This window comes from Balearica regulorum, chromosome 27 (genome assembly GCF_011004875.1).
Source record: "Balearica regulorum gibbericeps isolate bBalReg1 chromosome 27, bBalReg1.pri, whole genome shotgun sequence".
NCBI lineage: Eukaryota > Metazoa > Chordata > Aves > Gruiformes > Gruidae > Balearica > Balearica regulorum.
In genome coordinates, this window is record NC_046210.1 from 161,328 (window position 1) to 175,162 (window position 13,835).

General features: G+C 59.1%; 1 protein-coding gene across 1 annotated transcript in view; it reads left to right on the plus strand.

The window, feature by feature from the left end:
- Window positions 1-265: 265 nt before the first annotated feature.
- NUDCD3 (NudC domain containing 3) overlaps window positions 266-13,835 on the plus strand; it is a 32,280-nt gene continuing 18,710 nt past the window's right edge. The window contains exons 1-2 of the mRNA XM_075736494.1: window positions 266-524; window positions 3,675-3,973. Coding sequence (XP_075592609.1) covers window positions 327-524; window positions 3,675-3,973 — 497 coding nt within the window. The 5' untranslated portion in view covers window positions 266-326. The remainder of the gene's footprint in view (window positions 525-3,674; window positions 3,974-13,835) is intronic.

Below are 13,835 nucleotides of genomic sequence, written 5' to 3' on the forward strand. Positions count from 1 at the left end.
GCACTGGAGGAGACAGGGGGTGCCATGGGGGGTCTGGGGGATCCCCTGGGCACTGGAGGAGACAGGGGGTGCCATGGGGGGTCTGGGGGATCCCCTGGGCACTGGAGGAGACAGGGGGTGCCATGGGGAGCCTGGGGGTCCCCTGGGAACCACAGCGGGGGGGGGGGGACCGTCGAGGCGGCCGGAACGTCGGGGCACGGGGCGGTTTCCGGGCGGGCCGAGGCGCGCGGCGGGAGGGCTCCGGGACAGGAAGTGCGGGGGACGGCGCGGGGCGGACCGGAAGCGCGGCCGGGCGCTGTTGCCGTGACAGCGGGCCCGGAGCCACCATGGAGGCCGCGGCCGCGCTCACCGACATGTACGACCAGGCGCTGCTGGGGATCCTGCAGCACGTCGGGAACGTGGAGGAGTTTCTGCGTGTCCTCTTCGGCTTCCTCTACCGCAAGACCGACTTCTACCGCCTTCTTCTGCGGCCCGGGGACCGCCTGGGCTTCCCGCCTGGCGCGGCGCAGGCCATGGCCCTCCAGGTACCGGCGGGGCGTCCGGGCCTGCTGCGCCCTCCCAGCCCTGAGGGCCTCCCGGGGCCGGTGGTCTTCGGCGGGCTGTGGCGGTGACGAGTCCCGGCCGTGCTGGCTGTCGGGTGGGAGGCGGAGGCCCCGGTGGTCGGTGTTGTCCCCGTGGCTGGGCCTCAGCAGCCGTGTTTGTCCCCTTCGAGCCGAGCAGACCGTGTCCCCCGGGGCTGGGCCGGATGTCTGCTAGCGGGGAGAGACCGGGAACGGGGGCCGGGCAGCACAGCAGCCCGCGGGTAGCCGACCGTGCCCGGAGGGGTGGGGAGGAGGCGGGAGAGGTGTCCTGGCAGGTCGGGGAGGCGGGGGGGGGGTGGGAAGTGTCACCCTTGTAAGAGAGCGAGGAGCTGCGGAGGCAGACAAGGACCGCGAGACTCTCATGGAAAGAGCCGCGGTGCGATACCCTGCTCGGAGTTTGGCCCCAGCTGAGGACGGCTGCCAGCGGCACCGGGCCGGGCTCGTGGTGGGGAGCTGCCCCGTGAGCCGTGGGAGCAGGGAGCCTGGAGAGTGGCCGAAGGCAGGCGGGGGTCCTGGGAGCCGTGAGAGGAGGGAGGGGGGCTGGTTTGGGGTCCACTCAGCAGGAGCTCGTGTCCAGCACTGGGCTCGCCTCGATTGTGGGTGAGAGATGGGTGAAGGCCCTGGCCTGCTGTTTTCACTGCCAGGCTGGGCTGGGTGCTGGGGCAGCATTGGAGGTCTTTGACTCAGGGCTGTTCTGGTCTGTCATTAATTTGTATTAGCAGGGAGGAAATGAGCTCATAAAAACAGGGATAAGGCTGGATTTGGGGTGTTCATGTGCTCAGACCGGGCGACTTTCCCTTCACAGGCCTTGCCAGCTGGGGGTGACGTGAGAAGGCTAGCGGGAGATCCCTGCCCCTCTCCCTGCGATGGCCCATGGCACGAGGGGTTCCTCGTCACCCTCCAGCCCCTGTGTCCCAGGGTTAGCCCCCACAGTGGGAGCGCGCTGGGCCCTGTGAACGAACAGGGAGCCCAGGGATGTCTCAGGATGCAGACGGAAGAGCGCAGAGCACAAGGCACTTGGGAGTGGGGCAGTGACAGTGAGACCTGTGGGGCTGTTTTGGGCCTGGGCACAAGGAGGGAGGCGCAGCGCTGTGGCCACAGCATTCGTTCCCCAGAAAAGCGTTGGCCAGGGCGGCCGCGCAGCAGCAGCCGCCGGGACCCGGAGCAAAGGGAGGGTGGGGGGGGGGCAGGTCGGAAGGGGCTCGTCCCCTGTCCCGGCTTGGCTGCAGCCCAGGGGAAGGACGCGGTTTTGAGGTGTCACTCTGCACGATCCGTGCGGGGCTGGCTTGAGCTCAGGCTTTGGCTGGCGGGAAGGAGCCAGGGACAGACGCTGCAGCTTCGTGCAGAGTCAAGGTAATTGCAAAGAAAGAGGCAAACGGAGCGGGGACGATGTCCAGCACTCGTCTCTCCTGCGTCCTTGTCCCACGGGCTGGCCCCCGAGTGAGGAGCGTGAGCACACACCACGGTAAAGCTGCTGCTGTCCTGCTGCGCTGGTGGGAGCCCGCCTCGCACTGCGTCCTTTGCCTTACACGTCCTGTGCCTGGAGAAGATGCAGTCGAGTGGCACCGCAAGCCAGTGAGCGGCTTAGGGTCGGTCTCCTGCTGGAAGCACTGGAGCTGGCTCTGAAATATTCCTGGGAAGCGAGGGAGGGCTGCGTTTCAGGTTTATTCGTTTTCCAGCACATCTTTACAGCGACAAATGTCCTGGCAGTTGGGTGGGAGAAGCTTCAGCTCCTTCAAGGAGCGGACGCAGGTCCTGGGTGGCCGTGCCTCCTTCAGCTGCGTCCCGCAGTTGTGGGTTTAACTTTAACCCAGCCAAAACCAGGACACACAGGCTGGAGGGTAAAAGTTAATTTTCTTCCTAGCAGCTGGTACAGTGCTGTGTTTTGGATTCAGGGTGAGAATAATGTTGATAACACACTGATGTTTTTAGTTGTTGCCAAACAGTCAAAGGCTTTTCAGCTTCTCACGCTGCCCTGCCAACGAGAAGGTGGGGGGTGCTCAGGAAGCCGGGAGGGGACACAGCCAGGACAGCTGACCCAGACCGGCCAAAGGGACATTCCGTACCATATGACGTCATGTTGTGTGTGTAACTGGGGGAGTTGGCCAGGAGGTGGTGCGGCTCAGGAACTAGCTGAGCTTTGGTTCTGGGTGGTGAGAAATTGTGCTGTGCATCACTTGTTTTGTACGTTCTATTATTGTTATTGTCTTCCTTTTCTGTCTTATTAAACTGTCTTTATCTTAACCCACGAGTTTGACCTTTTTCTTTTCGATTCTCTCCCCCATCCCACTGGGGGTGAGGAGCGAGTGAACGGCTGTGCAGTTGTTTTAGCTGCCTCCCAGGTTAAACCACGACACTGCGCTAGATGGGCACAGCTAGAAGCAGACTGCAGGGTGGGATTACACTTTCTGCTGCCGCTGGCTCGGGCAACGACTTTCTCACCTGCCACACCTCTGGGAGCGAGGAGGGATGGCTTCTCACTGAGCAAGTGCATTTTTTTTTTTGGCTTGAACTAGTCAGTTCTGGCTCAAAACTCCACATGAGGTCACTCTGCTCCTTTTCCTCTGCGGGCTAAGAGAGCTCTGAGTCCGTTTGGGCTCAGCCAGCACCAGGTAAGCTGTCGTCCAGCTTTTCCTGGGGCAGCTCGTCCCATTTGCACCACAGAGGTTTGGTCTGAGTTTTGGGCTTCCAAAGGGCCACTCAGTGAGCGCTGGAACGCAAGGCGAGGGGAGGCTGGAGGGGCAACGGCTCCCTCAAAGCCCCTTCCCAGCCTGGAGTGAGCTCATTGCTTTTCCCTGCAGTAACCAGCCCTGTTCCCAGCGGCAAAGGGATTTCAGTGATTTTAAAGTGGCACCCAGGAACTCAGGCTGAGACCTGTTTAACATGGCCATGTGAGTTTGGAAACAGTCGGCGACTGGTTTTGTTGGAGATTGAAGCAACGTGGTGTAGGGAGTGGGGGGTGCGTGCTGTCTGGAGCAGGAGGGCAGCAATCAGTGCCCCAAGCGTGCGATGCTTCTCCTCTCCTTCTCTCCCAGCTTCTCAGGCAGAGCTTGCCAGCTTGACTACCTGCTCGGTTTGCTTTTTATCTTTCAGGCATTCAAAGTCTTTGAGCGGATGGCCCGGCAGGATGACGAGAAGAGGCGCCGAGAACTGGAGGTGAAGCTAAGGAAGAAGGAGGAGGAAGAGGAGGCTGCCGAGAGAGTGAAGCTGTCCCCTGCAGCTCAGGAGGTTGAAGTAGAGACAACAGCAGAGCACGTCGCAGCGCCGGATGCCGAGGGAGCTGCGGGGATGCAGGAATCAGCCGTAGCGCAGGATGCAGCCCCCAGCCCTGTGTCAGCGGAGCCCCCGGGAGCCGCTGCCCCGGCAGAGCCCCAGCCAGCAGAACTGCCCACGTAAGGGTCTCTTGCTTTATACGTGCTCCTGGCAGGGGGGAGGAAAAACCATCGAGGTGGTGTTCGCTGTCCTGCCATCCAGCGCTTTTCGGGAGGGGTGGCCCTCCTCTGCGGGCACTCAGCCCTTTGGGAGGCTGCGAGGATTTCCCTTGCAGGCTCCTGTGACTGGAGATGTCGTGTAATTCCCCGTGGGAGGACAGGGGTGTGTTCTACGGGTGGCTTGGCGTCTCTCCCTCCGCTCTGAGCAGGGAAGGTGGCTCGTCCCTGTACACAGCCCTGCAGAGCTGGGTGGGTCCTCGCGCAGCTGGGCTGATGGTCCTGTCAGACTGTCGCAGCTCTGGGAAACCCTGGTGCCATCCTGTAACCCTTTTCTCACAGAAATTCAGTGTCAGACTCCTCTGGTGTGCTGTGAGACATCCCTGCAGCCAGGAAGGAGCTTGCACAGATATCTGCAATACCCGCGCGTTGGTCCGGGCAGGCCTGGCTGCGTGGCAGGCAGCGAGACCAGGTGCAGCATCAAACACACATGGCAAAAAATGGGTTCGGAGACCTCCGGAGGTCTCTGGCCCAACCCTTTGCTCAGAGCAGGGCCGCCTTTGAAGATCAGTCAAGTGCTGCAGAGTTGTCTCTTTAGCTGTGTTCTTTTGCCAGGCTCAGTCGCTTTCAAGCAGGGCTAAGCAGCCTTGTTTTTCACAAAAATGTCCTTGTTTCAAAGTCCTTCCAGGGTATCTGTGACTCTTCCAGCTCAGCTGTGTCCACTGAGCAGCGGGAGGTGAGCTCCAGTGGGCCGGCGTGGCTTTTGTAAACCACTTACCTGAGCGCGGGGTCCTGTGCAAAGTTTGCTCATCCTTCCCCGGGCGTCACCTTGCCCCCCAAGCCGAGACAAAGCTGCGCAGCCCTCGCTCAGGGCCTCACACGCCCTTGAGTTTCAAGCTCCTGTGTCTCCTCACTGCCTGAGTCAGTGCTTTGCCTTGCCTCGGGGAGGGACGCCACGAGCAGGCCGTGGCAAGCCACCATCTCCTCCTTCCAGATCATATGTGTGGCTTCGCTGTGGTCTGTCCCTGCTGTCCCACTGGTGAGGAGAACAGTGTGGAGCAGTGATCCCTGTCCTCCAGGCCAGGTGGAGACACATCAGCAGTGAGAGCAAGCTGCTGGAGGGAAGCGAGCTCTGCTGGGAGAGCCCCAAGTCCTGGAATGGGTGGGACAGCCGAGCCCCCTGAGGGGCAGAGAGGCTTCGGAGGTCGGACTTCGGGGGCTGTTGGCCCTTGGCATGTGGAAGGGATGGTCTGAGGACCAAAACCTTGGGGGCAGTGGAGCGATAACTGGTAGGACCATGGCAGAGTCAGAGCCTGCAGCCTCGGTTCCAGGCAGCGGTGAGGGGGAGGGCCCGAGCGTGGCAGCCCTTGGGTGGAAGGGGAAGGGTGCCGGCGGCACCTGGGCAAAGTGTCTGGCAAGTAACTTGATTCAGTGGGGAGGAGGAGAAGGACTCGTGATTAACTCGACCGGTCTGACACACATCTCGTAGGATAAAAATAAGCCAGAAGCCAAAAATGAAATCACCTGAAAAGCCATGTTCTGCTGCCTGTGCCGGAGCTGTCCTGCGAAAGAAAGATTGTCCCCAGGGCTGTCAGTCTGACACCTCTCCCAGCGCAAAATTAAGGAGCCAAAAAAAGCCCTGTTAGAGCTGGCAGGTCTCTGCGGCTGGGCTGTGGGGCCACGGCACTGACCTGTGTGTTTCCAGCCCAGCTTTATCCTAAATGGAAAGGAGAGGGAGAGACTCGAGCCTACCGCGAGCAGGAGGGAGCTGCGGCTGGCCTGAGTGCCGGCTGCTTGTGCCCCCTTGCAGTCCGTGTTTGTTGCGTTCTGTCACATGAAATTTCAACTCGGGCCTTTTGTTGTGGGGACAGCAGCTGTTTCAAGTGGTATTTAGCTGTCTGAAAACAGATGTCAAGGCTGCGGGAAGGAAACTGGAGGGATTAGGAAGGAAGCTGAGGACCGGTGTGGGGGCAGGACGTGTCTGATGGGGAGAGTTCCTGCTGTATCTGGGGAGAGCCCAGCCCTTGCATCCTCCAGCCTTTGAGCGTCTGTCCTGGCACTGCTGGAGAATGGTCCCTGGCAGACTTCCGACACTCGGAGGCTGTTTTGCAGCCTGCAGACATGGCATTGAAAGCAAAGCCCTGCGTGGCAGCTCTCCCACCAGTCTAGCCCTGAAAAGAAGGTGCCTTCAGCTGAATACAAGTGCCCCTGCGGCTTCTGCCCTGCCTGGCGGGCTTTTCTCCCTTTCCTTTTCCTGCCTGCGCCTGCTCCAGCTGCCCCAAGCACGTTAGCGCGGTAAAATACTTGCAGCCCCCTTGGCTTCTGCCCAGTTTGGGTACACGGTGGGTGAGACCGGATGCAGGAGGACCTGTCCAGAGAGGCGGTTTCCAGGCCAGAAGAACAGGCTGTCTGCGGGCCCTTAAGTAGGGCAGAACAGCCAACAGGTTTGTCAAATGGCTGTAGTTGGTTTCTGTGCCTCTGGGGGGCACTGGAGCCCCCCAAAAGGCAGCAGGAACCAGGAGCAGGCGTCCTGGGCACCCCCCGACAGGCTATTAATAATTTAACCGGCTGCTTAATTCTGCACAGCCCCTTCTGAGCAAAACCCAGAGCCACCAGCCTGGTTACGAGGGGCGCATGAATAATGCGCGACTCCAGCAGCAAGAATGCAGAAAAAGCTTAAACGAAAATATTTTTCCATCTCCCTTCGTTTCCCCCCACCTCCCCCCACTGCAAGTGAAGAAAACCGCTGCCACCAAAATCTATATAAAAACTCGCTCATTCTGTCAACCTGACTGCTCCATAAATGTAGGGCAGGTACCATCCCAGATCTGCCAGCTCTCATCAGAGCCTCGCTATGCGTGCGGGTGCTGGGGTGCTGTTCGTGAGCATCTAGCGAAGCGCAGCGAGATGGTAGCAGCTTTTTCGGGGTCGATCCGGAAGGGGAGAGCGGAATCAAGCCTGCTTTTGCAGGTGCGGAGGATTGCCTGCCGGCGAGGAGGGTAGCAGGGCTCCAGGACTCGGCCAGGTCTTCCTGCACCCCTCACCTTCCCCACCTGTGAAACGCAGGTGATGCAGTTCCTCTTCCATGCAAAAGCTGCCCTGTCAACATGCTGAGGACTAGGGTGTCTTCGGGGTGACCCACGTGCCAGGAGCTGTGCTGAGGGGGACCAGAGGTGTCCTTCGTGCCGCTGGAGAAGCCAACTCCTCAGCCTGGCTTGCAGCTGCCCTGGCATCTTTGCCATCCTTCCCTGGCCGTCGTGGCTCTCGTGCTCTCCCCACCTCGCCGAGAGGGCAGAGGGGAGCGTGCCCCCCTTGCCTTGCACCCCCCACCACGGGGCTGTGCATCCCAGGAGCGCGCGGCCAGGGCTGGTGTTGCAGCTGCACATCTCACGCAGGCCCCGGCTCTTCCCCCATCTGCTCCCAGAAGCCATCCCCGCCTGAGCTCAGCTCCTAATTTTGAACACCTCCGCCGCCCAGCACCCTCCCCTTCCCCCAGCTTGGATTTCATCCTGCATATATTTGCCACACAGCATTTAAAATAGAGCCCGGCAGCCCACGTGTGGCACTGCGCAGCCCGGCCTGGGCTTGTGCTTTCCGACTGGCTGCCGGCTCCCCTCTGCTCCTTTCTTTCTCTGACTATGAGTGGGGTGAAGCTCTCCTCCGCCTGTCCCGTGAGCCCCATCCCAGGGGTTGCTCTGTGTGCGGGCAAGAGGTGGTGGCAGGAGGTTGGGAGCGGCAGCTCTGGAAGCCTGTGCGTGATGGTGAATGCCTCACCTTCATATATTTCTCCATCCAGCCTTTGCGCCTCTCCTGGGTGCTCCGGCCAGGCGTGCTCAGGACTGGGCTGTTGGGGTGCTCTGTCAGAGACCGTCTTGGATTTTGGGAGAACCACCCCCTGGAAAGACCAGTTTGTCAGGCTGGGGAGGTCTCCTAGAGAAGGATCTTTAGGGGTGGAGAGATGTTGAAGGGTTCCCCTAAAAGATGATGGTTCCCCCCAGGTGACTCCAGCCTGGCTTTTGCCTCCCCCCGGGCAGGGGGGGGGTTGCAGGAGCCGCTGGTCCCTCTGCACCCCCGCCTGTGTAGGGCCACGGCTTGGGTCAGAGCAGGCTGGCATGGAGCTGCAGCACCCACGCGCCCCAGGTCAGGCTGCCTTGCTGTGCACGGTGCACCCAGGGCTTGAAACAGGACCAGCGGGGCATGGAGCACTGGTGAGTGCCGGGTGGGCTGAGGAGGACATGCAGGGCCTCGTCCCTGGGGAAGGTTTGCGGCTGCTGCTGGGGGACCTGGCACAGCAACTCGGGGTGCTGAGCCAGAGCAGAACAAAATCCTGGGGCCTCCATGGCCTGACTGTTCATCTCCTGCGGCATGGAGAGGGAAGAAGAGGGGACTGTGGTGAGCAGGGTCTGTTGGCAGCTCCACCGCCGCCTTGGTCAGGCCACGAAGGAGAGCCTGTCGATCTCTTGCCATGTGTGACCTGGGGAAGAGACTCCCTGTGCATGCAGCGTGGTTGTGCCGGGGAAGAGGACGAACAGGCAGCGGCGTGACCTGCGCCTGGTCCTGGCTCTTGCTGGCAGAGCCCCGGCCACCCTGACCACCCTGTCCAGGTGAGCTCTGCCTTGGGGCCGGCTGCACGCTGTTCTGCTGTCCCCGTAAGTGGGTGGCGGGGCTTGGCAGTGACCTACAAAAATCACGTGTGTACTTTCTGGCTCGCTGTCCCTAGTGAGAGGCAGAACAAAATTGAACTGAAATGTGTTAATCTGGTGAGCTGACTCCTCTGACGCTCCGGCTCTCTCCCAAGAGCTGCTGCTTCCATTCCCGAAGCCCAGCCTGGGGTTAACCCTTTGCGGGGCACGCTCAGGAACATCCTCGAGATGACACAGCAATGGTCTGGGAAATTTCCATGAGGCTCCTGTGTGAATCTAATTCAACTTAGCAACGGCTTGGCTTTGCCGGAAGCCCAGATGGATATTTTTTTTGTTGCGAGGTGCTTGCAGGATGGGCTTTCTGGCGTGGCTTCATTCTCCTCAGGGTGCCAGGGAGGGGAATTTCACTGCTTGTCACCCTCAGCGGAGGAGCAGGGCTGCAGAGAGGAGGTATCGCTGCATGCTGCTGGCTTTGAGGCCAGTTTTCTTTGACTCTGAGGTGGCCTTATCCCAAGCTTTCTTCTCTCAAGCCTTTTCCAGGAGAACAGGCAGGGGAAGGGAGTGGAGCCCATGGATGCTCCTGTTTAGCAGACGCTGTCTGGGACCATCCAGACCAGAAGCCAGTTAAACTGGTTTCCTTCCCCGATGTCCCTGTGGGATTTCCTGGTGATCTCACCACAGGGTCCGTGCTGTTCTTCCAGCCTGACCCAGAAAGACGGAGCTGATCCTGATCCATATTTAAGGGAGAGTCTGTCCTGGTTCTGATTCCTTTCGCGTGCATGAGCTGCGCAGAGGTGCCGCAAGGCACCCGGGGCTGCGTGCGAGGAATTCCCCCGGCACGGCCGAGGCCCGGCACGAGCGGGAGCCAGACAGACCTCTGGAGAACAGCGTGACCTGGTACAGCCGAGCTCCATCTGGCCCCATATCCTGTCTCCAACAGCGGCAGACGCTTGGGGAAGAGGAGAAGAACAGAACGAGCGTGCAGTGATACTTCCTCAGTGTTTTCCCCCTGCCGCCGGCAAACTGTGGCTCAGTGGTTTTCTGAGCCATAGCGAGCACTTGGTCTTTTGTGTCTCTTGATGAATTATTTTTTTTTCCTTTTGTCTCTGAATTTCATCCCTCGCACACCTGGGGTTTCTGTAGTAGCATCCTGCAGCAGGTCCACTGCTGTGTGTGGCTTTCCAACCCCTCCATGCAAGTGGAGAGGCACCAAGCGCTTCCCCATCACCCTTCTCCACGCTGGGTGGGGTTTTCCCATCATGTTCTCTTCCCCCTTCAGCCTGATTTTTAGTCTGAAGGGTCCTCATTTGCTTGGTTGTTTCTCACTTAACCATCCTCATGCTCGTCCTGGTCCTACACGATCCTCCATTGCTCCTTGCTGATGCTGGGGCGGCGAGGGCCGTCCCTGTGCTCTGTGTATGTGTGAACCCATCAGGGTCCTCCACTTCCTACCCCGTGTCTTTGCTCCTGGGCTGTCCCACTCTTCCAGTGAGGCCAAGAAACCTTCTTCCAGCCACATGGTTCCCCCCCACACTCAAGGGGCATCGCTCAAACCCTTTTCTTCCCCTCCCAGCGCTCCCCAGCTGGGAGCTGCAGCCTGTGCTGGCTGGGAGCTTCACGAAAGCCTCATCGCTCCAAAGCCCCGTGTTGGCCAGACCTCCCTCCTCCAATGCGCCCAGGAGAGGAAAGACAGCGTGTCCTCGGCTCGTCGTGTAACGCAAAGGCTGTTTCGCTCTTGGGAGCTGCAGCGCTGGACTGGCGGCGCTGTCGTATTTGGTTTCTAGGAGGGATGTGTCCAGGTTATACTGGGGGAAGCGGGGAAACTTCTCTTTAAGTCCTCCCTGGCAGCTGAGTCTATCTTCTTGCAATGGAGAGAGGCCGTGGCTTCCTGCTGGGAGAATTATTTTAATACATAAGCCTTCTCCCATAGCAGTGGAAACTCAACTGCTCAGGAAGCATCTTTTCAAAGAGCTGATATGCTTGAGCTGAGGATGAGATCCCCCCAGCCCTGTCTGGTGCAGCTCTCAACTGTACTGAGCCTTTTGCAGCTGAGGAGGAATCATTTGGGGCCCAATTTTCCAGCACTTTCATGAGGAATTGGACTCCTCCGGTTGGGTTGCTGAGATCAGCAGCGGAGTGCCAGTTCCCCTGTCACGCACTGAATCGCTTAGGGCTTTGGTTGCCCTACCAGGGTACTGAGCTCCAAAATTAGGTCCTGGGACCAAAAATAACTAAATTAAAACCTATAAATTTTTCTCTTAACAAGCAGAAGATCCCAGGGCTGGAGGCCGAGGGACAGTGTGTGCCTGATTCTTATTTAAAAAAGCAATATCTGTTTGCTTGTTTTAATATTGTGTTGTTCACCAAAAGGAGCGACCCAATGCGGAAAACTACCTCAAGCGTGCAGGTCTGGCATGGCCCCATTGTGCCATCGGGTGTCGGGAGAGATCGGGCCAGGTCATGTCGGTGGTGGGGCGGTCTGAGAGGCCACCTTGTCCCGTGCTCCCGCAGTTTGATCCCATTGGATTTCTTTGGCCTTATCCCCTTTTTCCAAGGGAGCTATAATTGAATCCAGCCTGGTTTGGCTGTGCATAGGTCTCTGGGAGGAGACCTCTGAAACCCAAGGTTGTATAAGCTCTGTGCAAACAATAAAGATCCCAGGGGACTTTTCTGAACAGTGGCGTGTCCTGCTGTCCTTGACCTAAATATCCCAGCAGTGGTGAAATCTAGCCCTCTGGTGACGACGCTCCGAAGCTCTCCTGCGAGCTGGCAGTGGCATTTAAACTCGCCTAATGTCAGTAAGTTGGCTCTGTCGAACAGCTCCGTAAATAACTCGGAAACCGAAAGGGAAGGCTAAAAGCTCCGCTGAAGAGCGCGAGCTTGGAAAAGAGCAAGAATCTCACCTGGCAGGGAGAGGGACAGGGCGTCTTGGTCCTGTGTGGTGGGACTGGTGGGATTCCAGCTGCTGTGGGTTGGGTGGATTCGCCGTTTGGCTGCTGGGCTGGGCAGTAAAGGCATCGTCTTGTGCAGGTGGTTGGGCACCTCGTGCAGCGGAGCCTTGGCCTCCTGTTCCCACAGCATCATCTGCACTTGATGATATGGGGGAAGGTGTCTTGATGCGCTCTGGTTTTGGTCATTGGTCCCATCCTGGTGGTGAGTTGGAGCTCTGAGGCTTCCCAAAGGTGAGGAGACCTTCTGTCGAGCTGATGGTGGGCACCGCAGGCTGGAGCAAGGGCTGCACGGCTCGGCCAGGGCGTGCCTGAGTTTTGGGGGTGAGGGGGAAAGCATTGGCTTCCATTTTTCAGTCTTTTCTTATTGAGAGCAGGACCACCAAGGCTGCGCCTTGCAGCCTTGGAGATGTGTGCTCAGGAGCCCCGAGGCCGGGGTAGAGGGCACCTGGGGAGCCGCCGATGAACTTCTGTCCACCTCAGGGGTGAAGGAGACCGTCCAAAACAGGATTTGGGGGTGTTCTCCCCCAGCAACCCAAACACACCTGGGCTGGAAGAAACCCTGAGGGTCAGGATGGCCCCGGGACCTGCCCTGGGCCACTGCTGTGCTCGGGACTGGAGCTTCCTGAGAGCTGGAGAGCGGTGGGGAGGATGAGAGTGGATCCGAGTGGATCCTGAGGCTTGTTGACTGCAGGTGTGAATTGAGCTGTAAGAGGGAAGGGTTTGGTATTCAGCTGGCTTAACGCTTTGTCAGAGACCTAATTAACTGAAGTGTTCTGTACAAAGGGAGCCTTTATGAAACACTGGGTGCCTCCAGGACCTCAGCGAAGGCGCTGAGAGCCCGCAGTAAGCGTTCCTCCTGCCTCGGCGCTTCTCGCGCAAAACCAAGAGACGAAGTGCAACGGTCCTGATGTTTTGATGCCAAAAGATGTTAAATCTGGAGGTGGGGGGGAGGCTCCTTCGCAGCTTGCTGGCAGAAGGAGCACAAACCTGGTATTTTCCACACACGCAATCCCTGCAGCTTTGGAAATGCAGCTTTCTGAAGAGGTTAAACATTTCGCTTCTCTACCTGTTTCGCGGCTGCTCCAGCACCCACATTGGCACCCCAAGGAGCAGAAGAGACATTTGATCCTCTTCAAATTCATCTTAAAAACTGTGGCTTTTTCCCTCTGGCTGTAATCCAGCTTGAGCTGGGGCTTGATGGAAGCTGTACAGGGTGGACAGACCTTCCCGTGGCTCGAGATGGCTTTGAGTTTTCATCTGGGGGCTGGGAGCCAGGACCTTTGGAAATCGATATTCTGGTGCGTGTGTTGGTGCCGTTGGGCAAACGTGGCCTTTACTTAGCGATGCGGAGAGGGCCCTGCCATCCGCCTGCTGCCTGCCCAGCTTGGCTGGCCCTTGCCCAGCTTCTCCCGCTTCTCTCTCTCTCTTCTCTCTTCTTCCACCCCGGTGGGCTGCGTGCAGCCCCGTCAGCGCTGGGAAGGCTGGATGCAGGTGTGGGCCAGGACGCTTCCCCAGGAGGGAGAGGGGATTTATGATCGTGTGAAGGCCTGGAGGCTGCCAGGGCTCTGATGGGACGAGGAGGCTGCCAGGGCAGGAGGATGAGGGCTGCTTGACACAGCGCTGGTTCCCAGCAGCCCCGTGCTATCCGCAGCAGCAGAGCTGAGCATATTGCAGTGGTTTCAGGGGGGTGGACAGCGAATGCTCCTCTCATCCTCCTCTACATTGTCCTCCCTGCTTGCTGGGAAACCCAGCAAGATGCCAAGCAATGCTGGTCATGAGCTGCAGGAAGATCTGAATGCTGCTGCCTTGGGCAAGGCAGGCGGTGGGGCCGTGGCATGCAGGAGGTAGGGCCCTTCTTCCACCACACCCCGGGTCCTGCCGGCGCTGGCACTAGGAGCTGCGGCAGAGGCTTCTGGCTCGGAGAAGCCCACCTCGGGGCAGGCATTTCCAATGGAGTCAGAGGGGAAAAGCCTTCGGCCACAGCCTCGCTGCAGTGCTGGGTGTCTTGCAGCGCGGCAGTCTGCCTGAGGCACTTGCATGTCAGCAGCAGCTTCTCTTCCTGAATCTGCCAGTGCCTCCTCGAGTCATTGCAGTGCCAGGGACGTGGGATCAATTATGTTGATGGATGCCAACCGCTCTAGGCTGCTGTCACGGAGCAGCAGCCTTGATCCAAACGTCTGATCACTGCAATAAATGCTGGCTGGATTGACGGCGTGCAGTGCATCTCCCTGG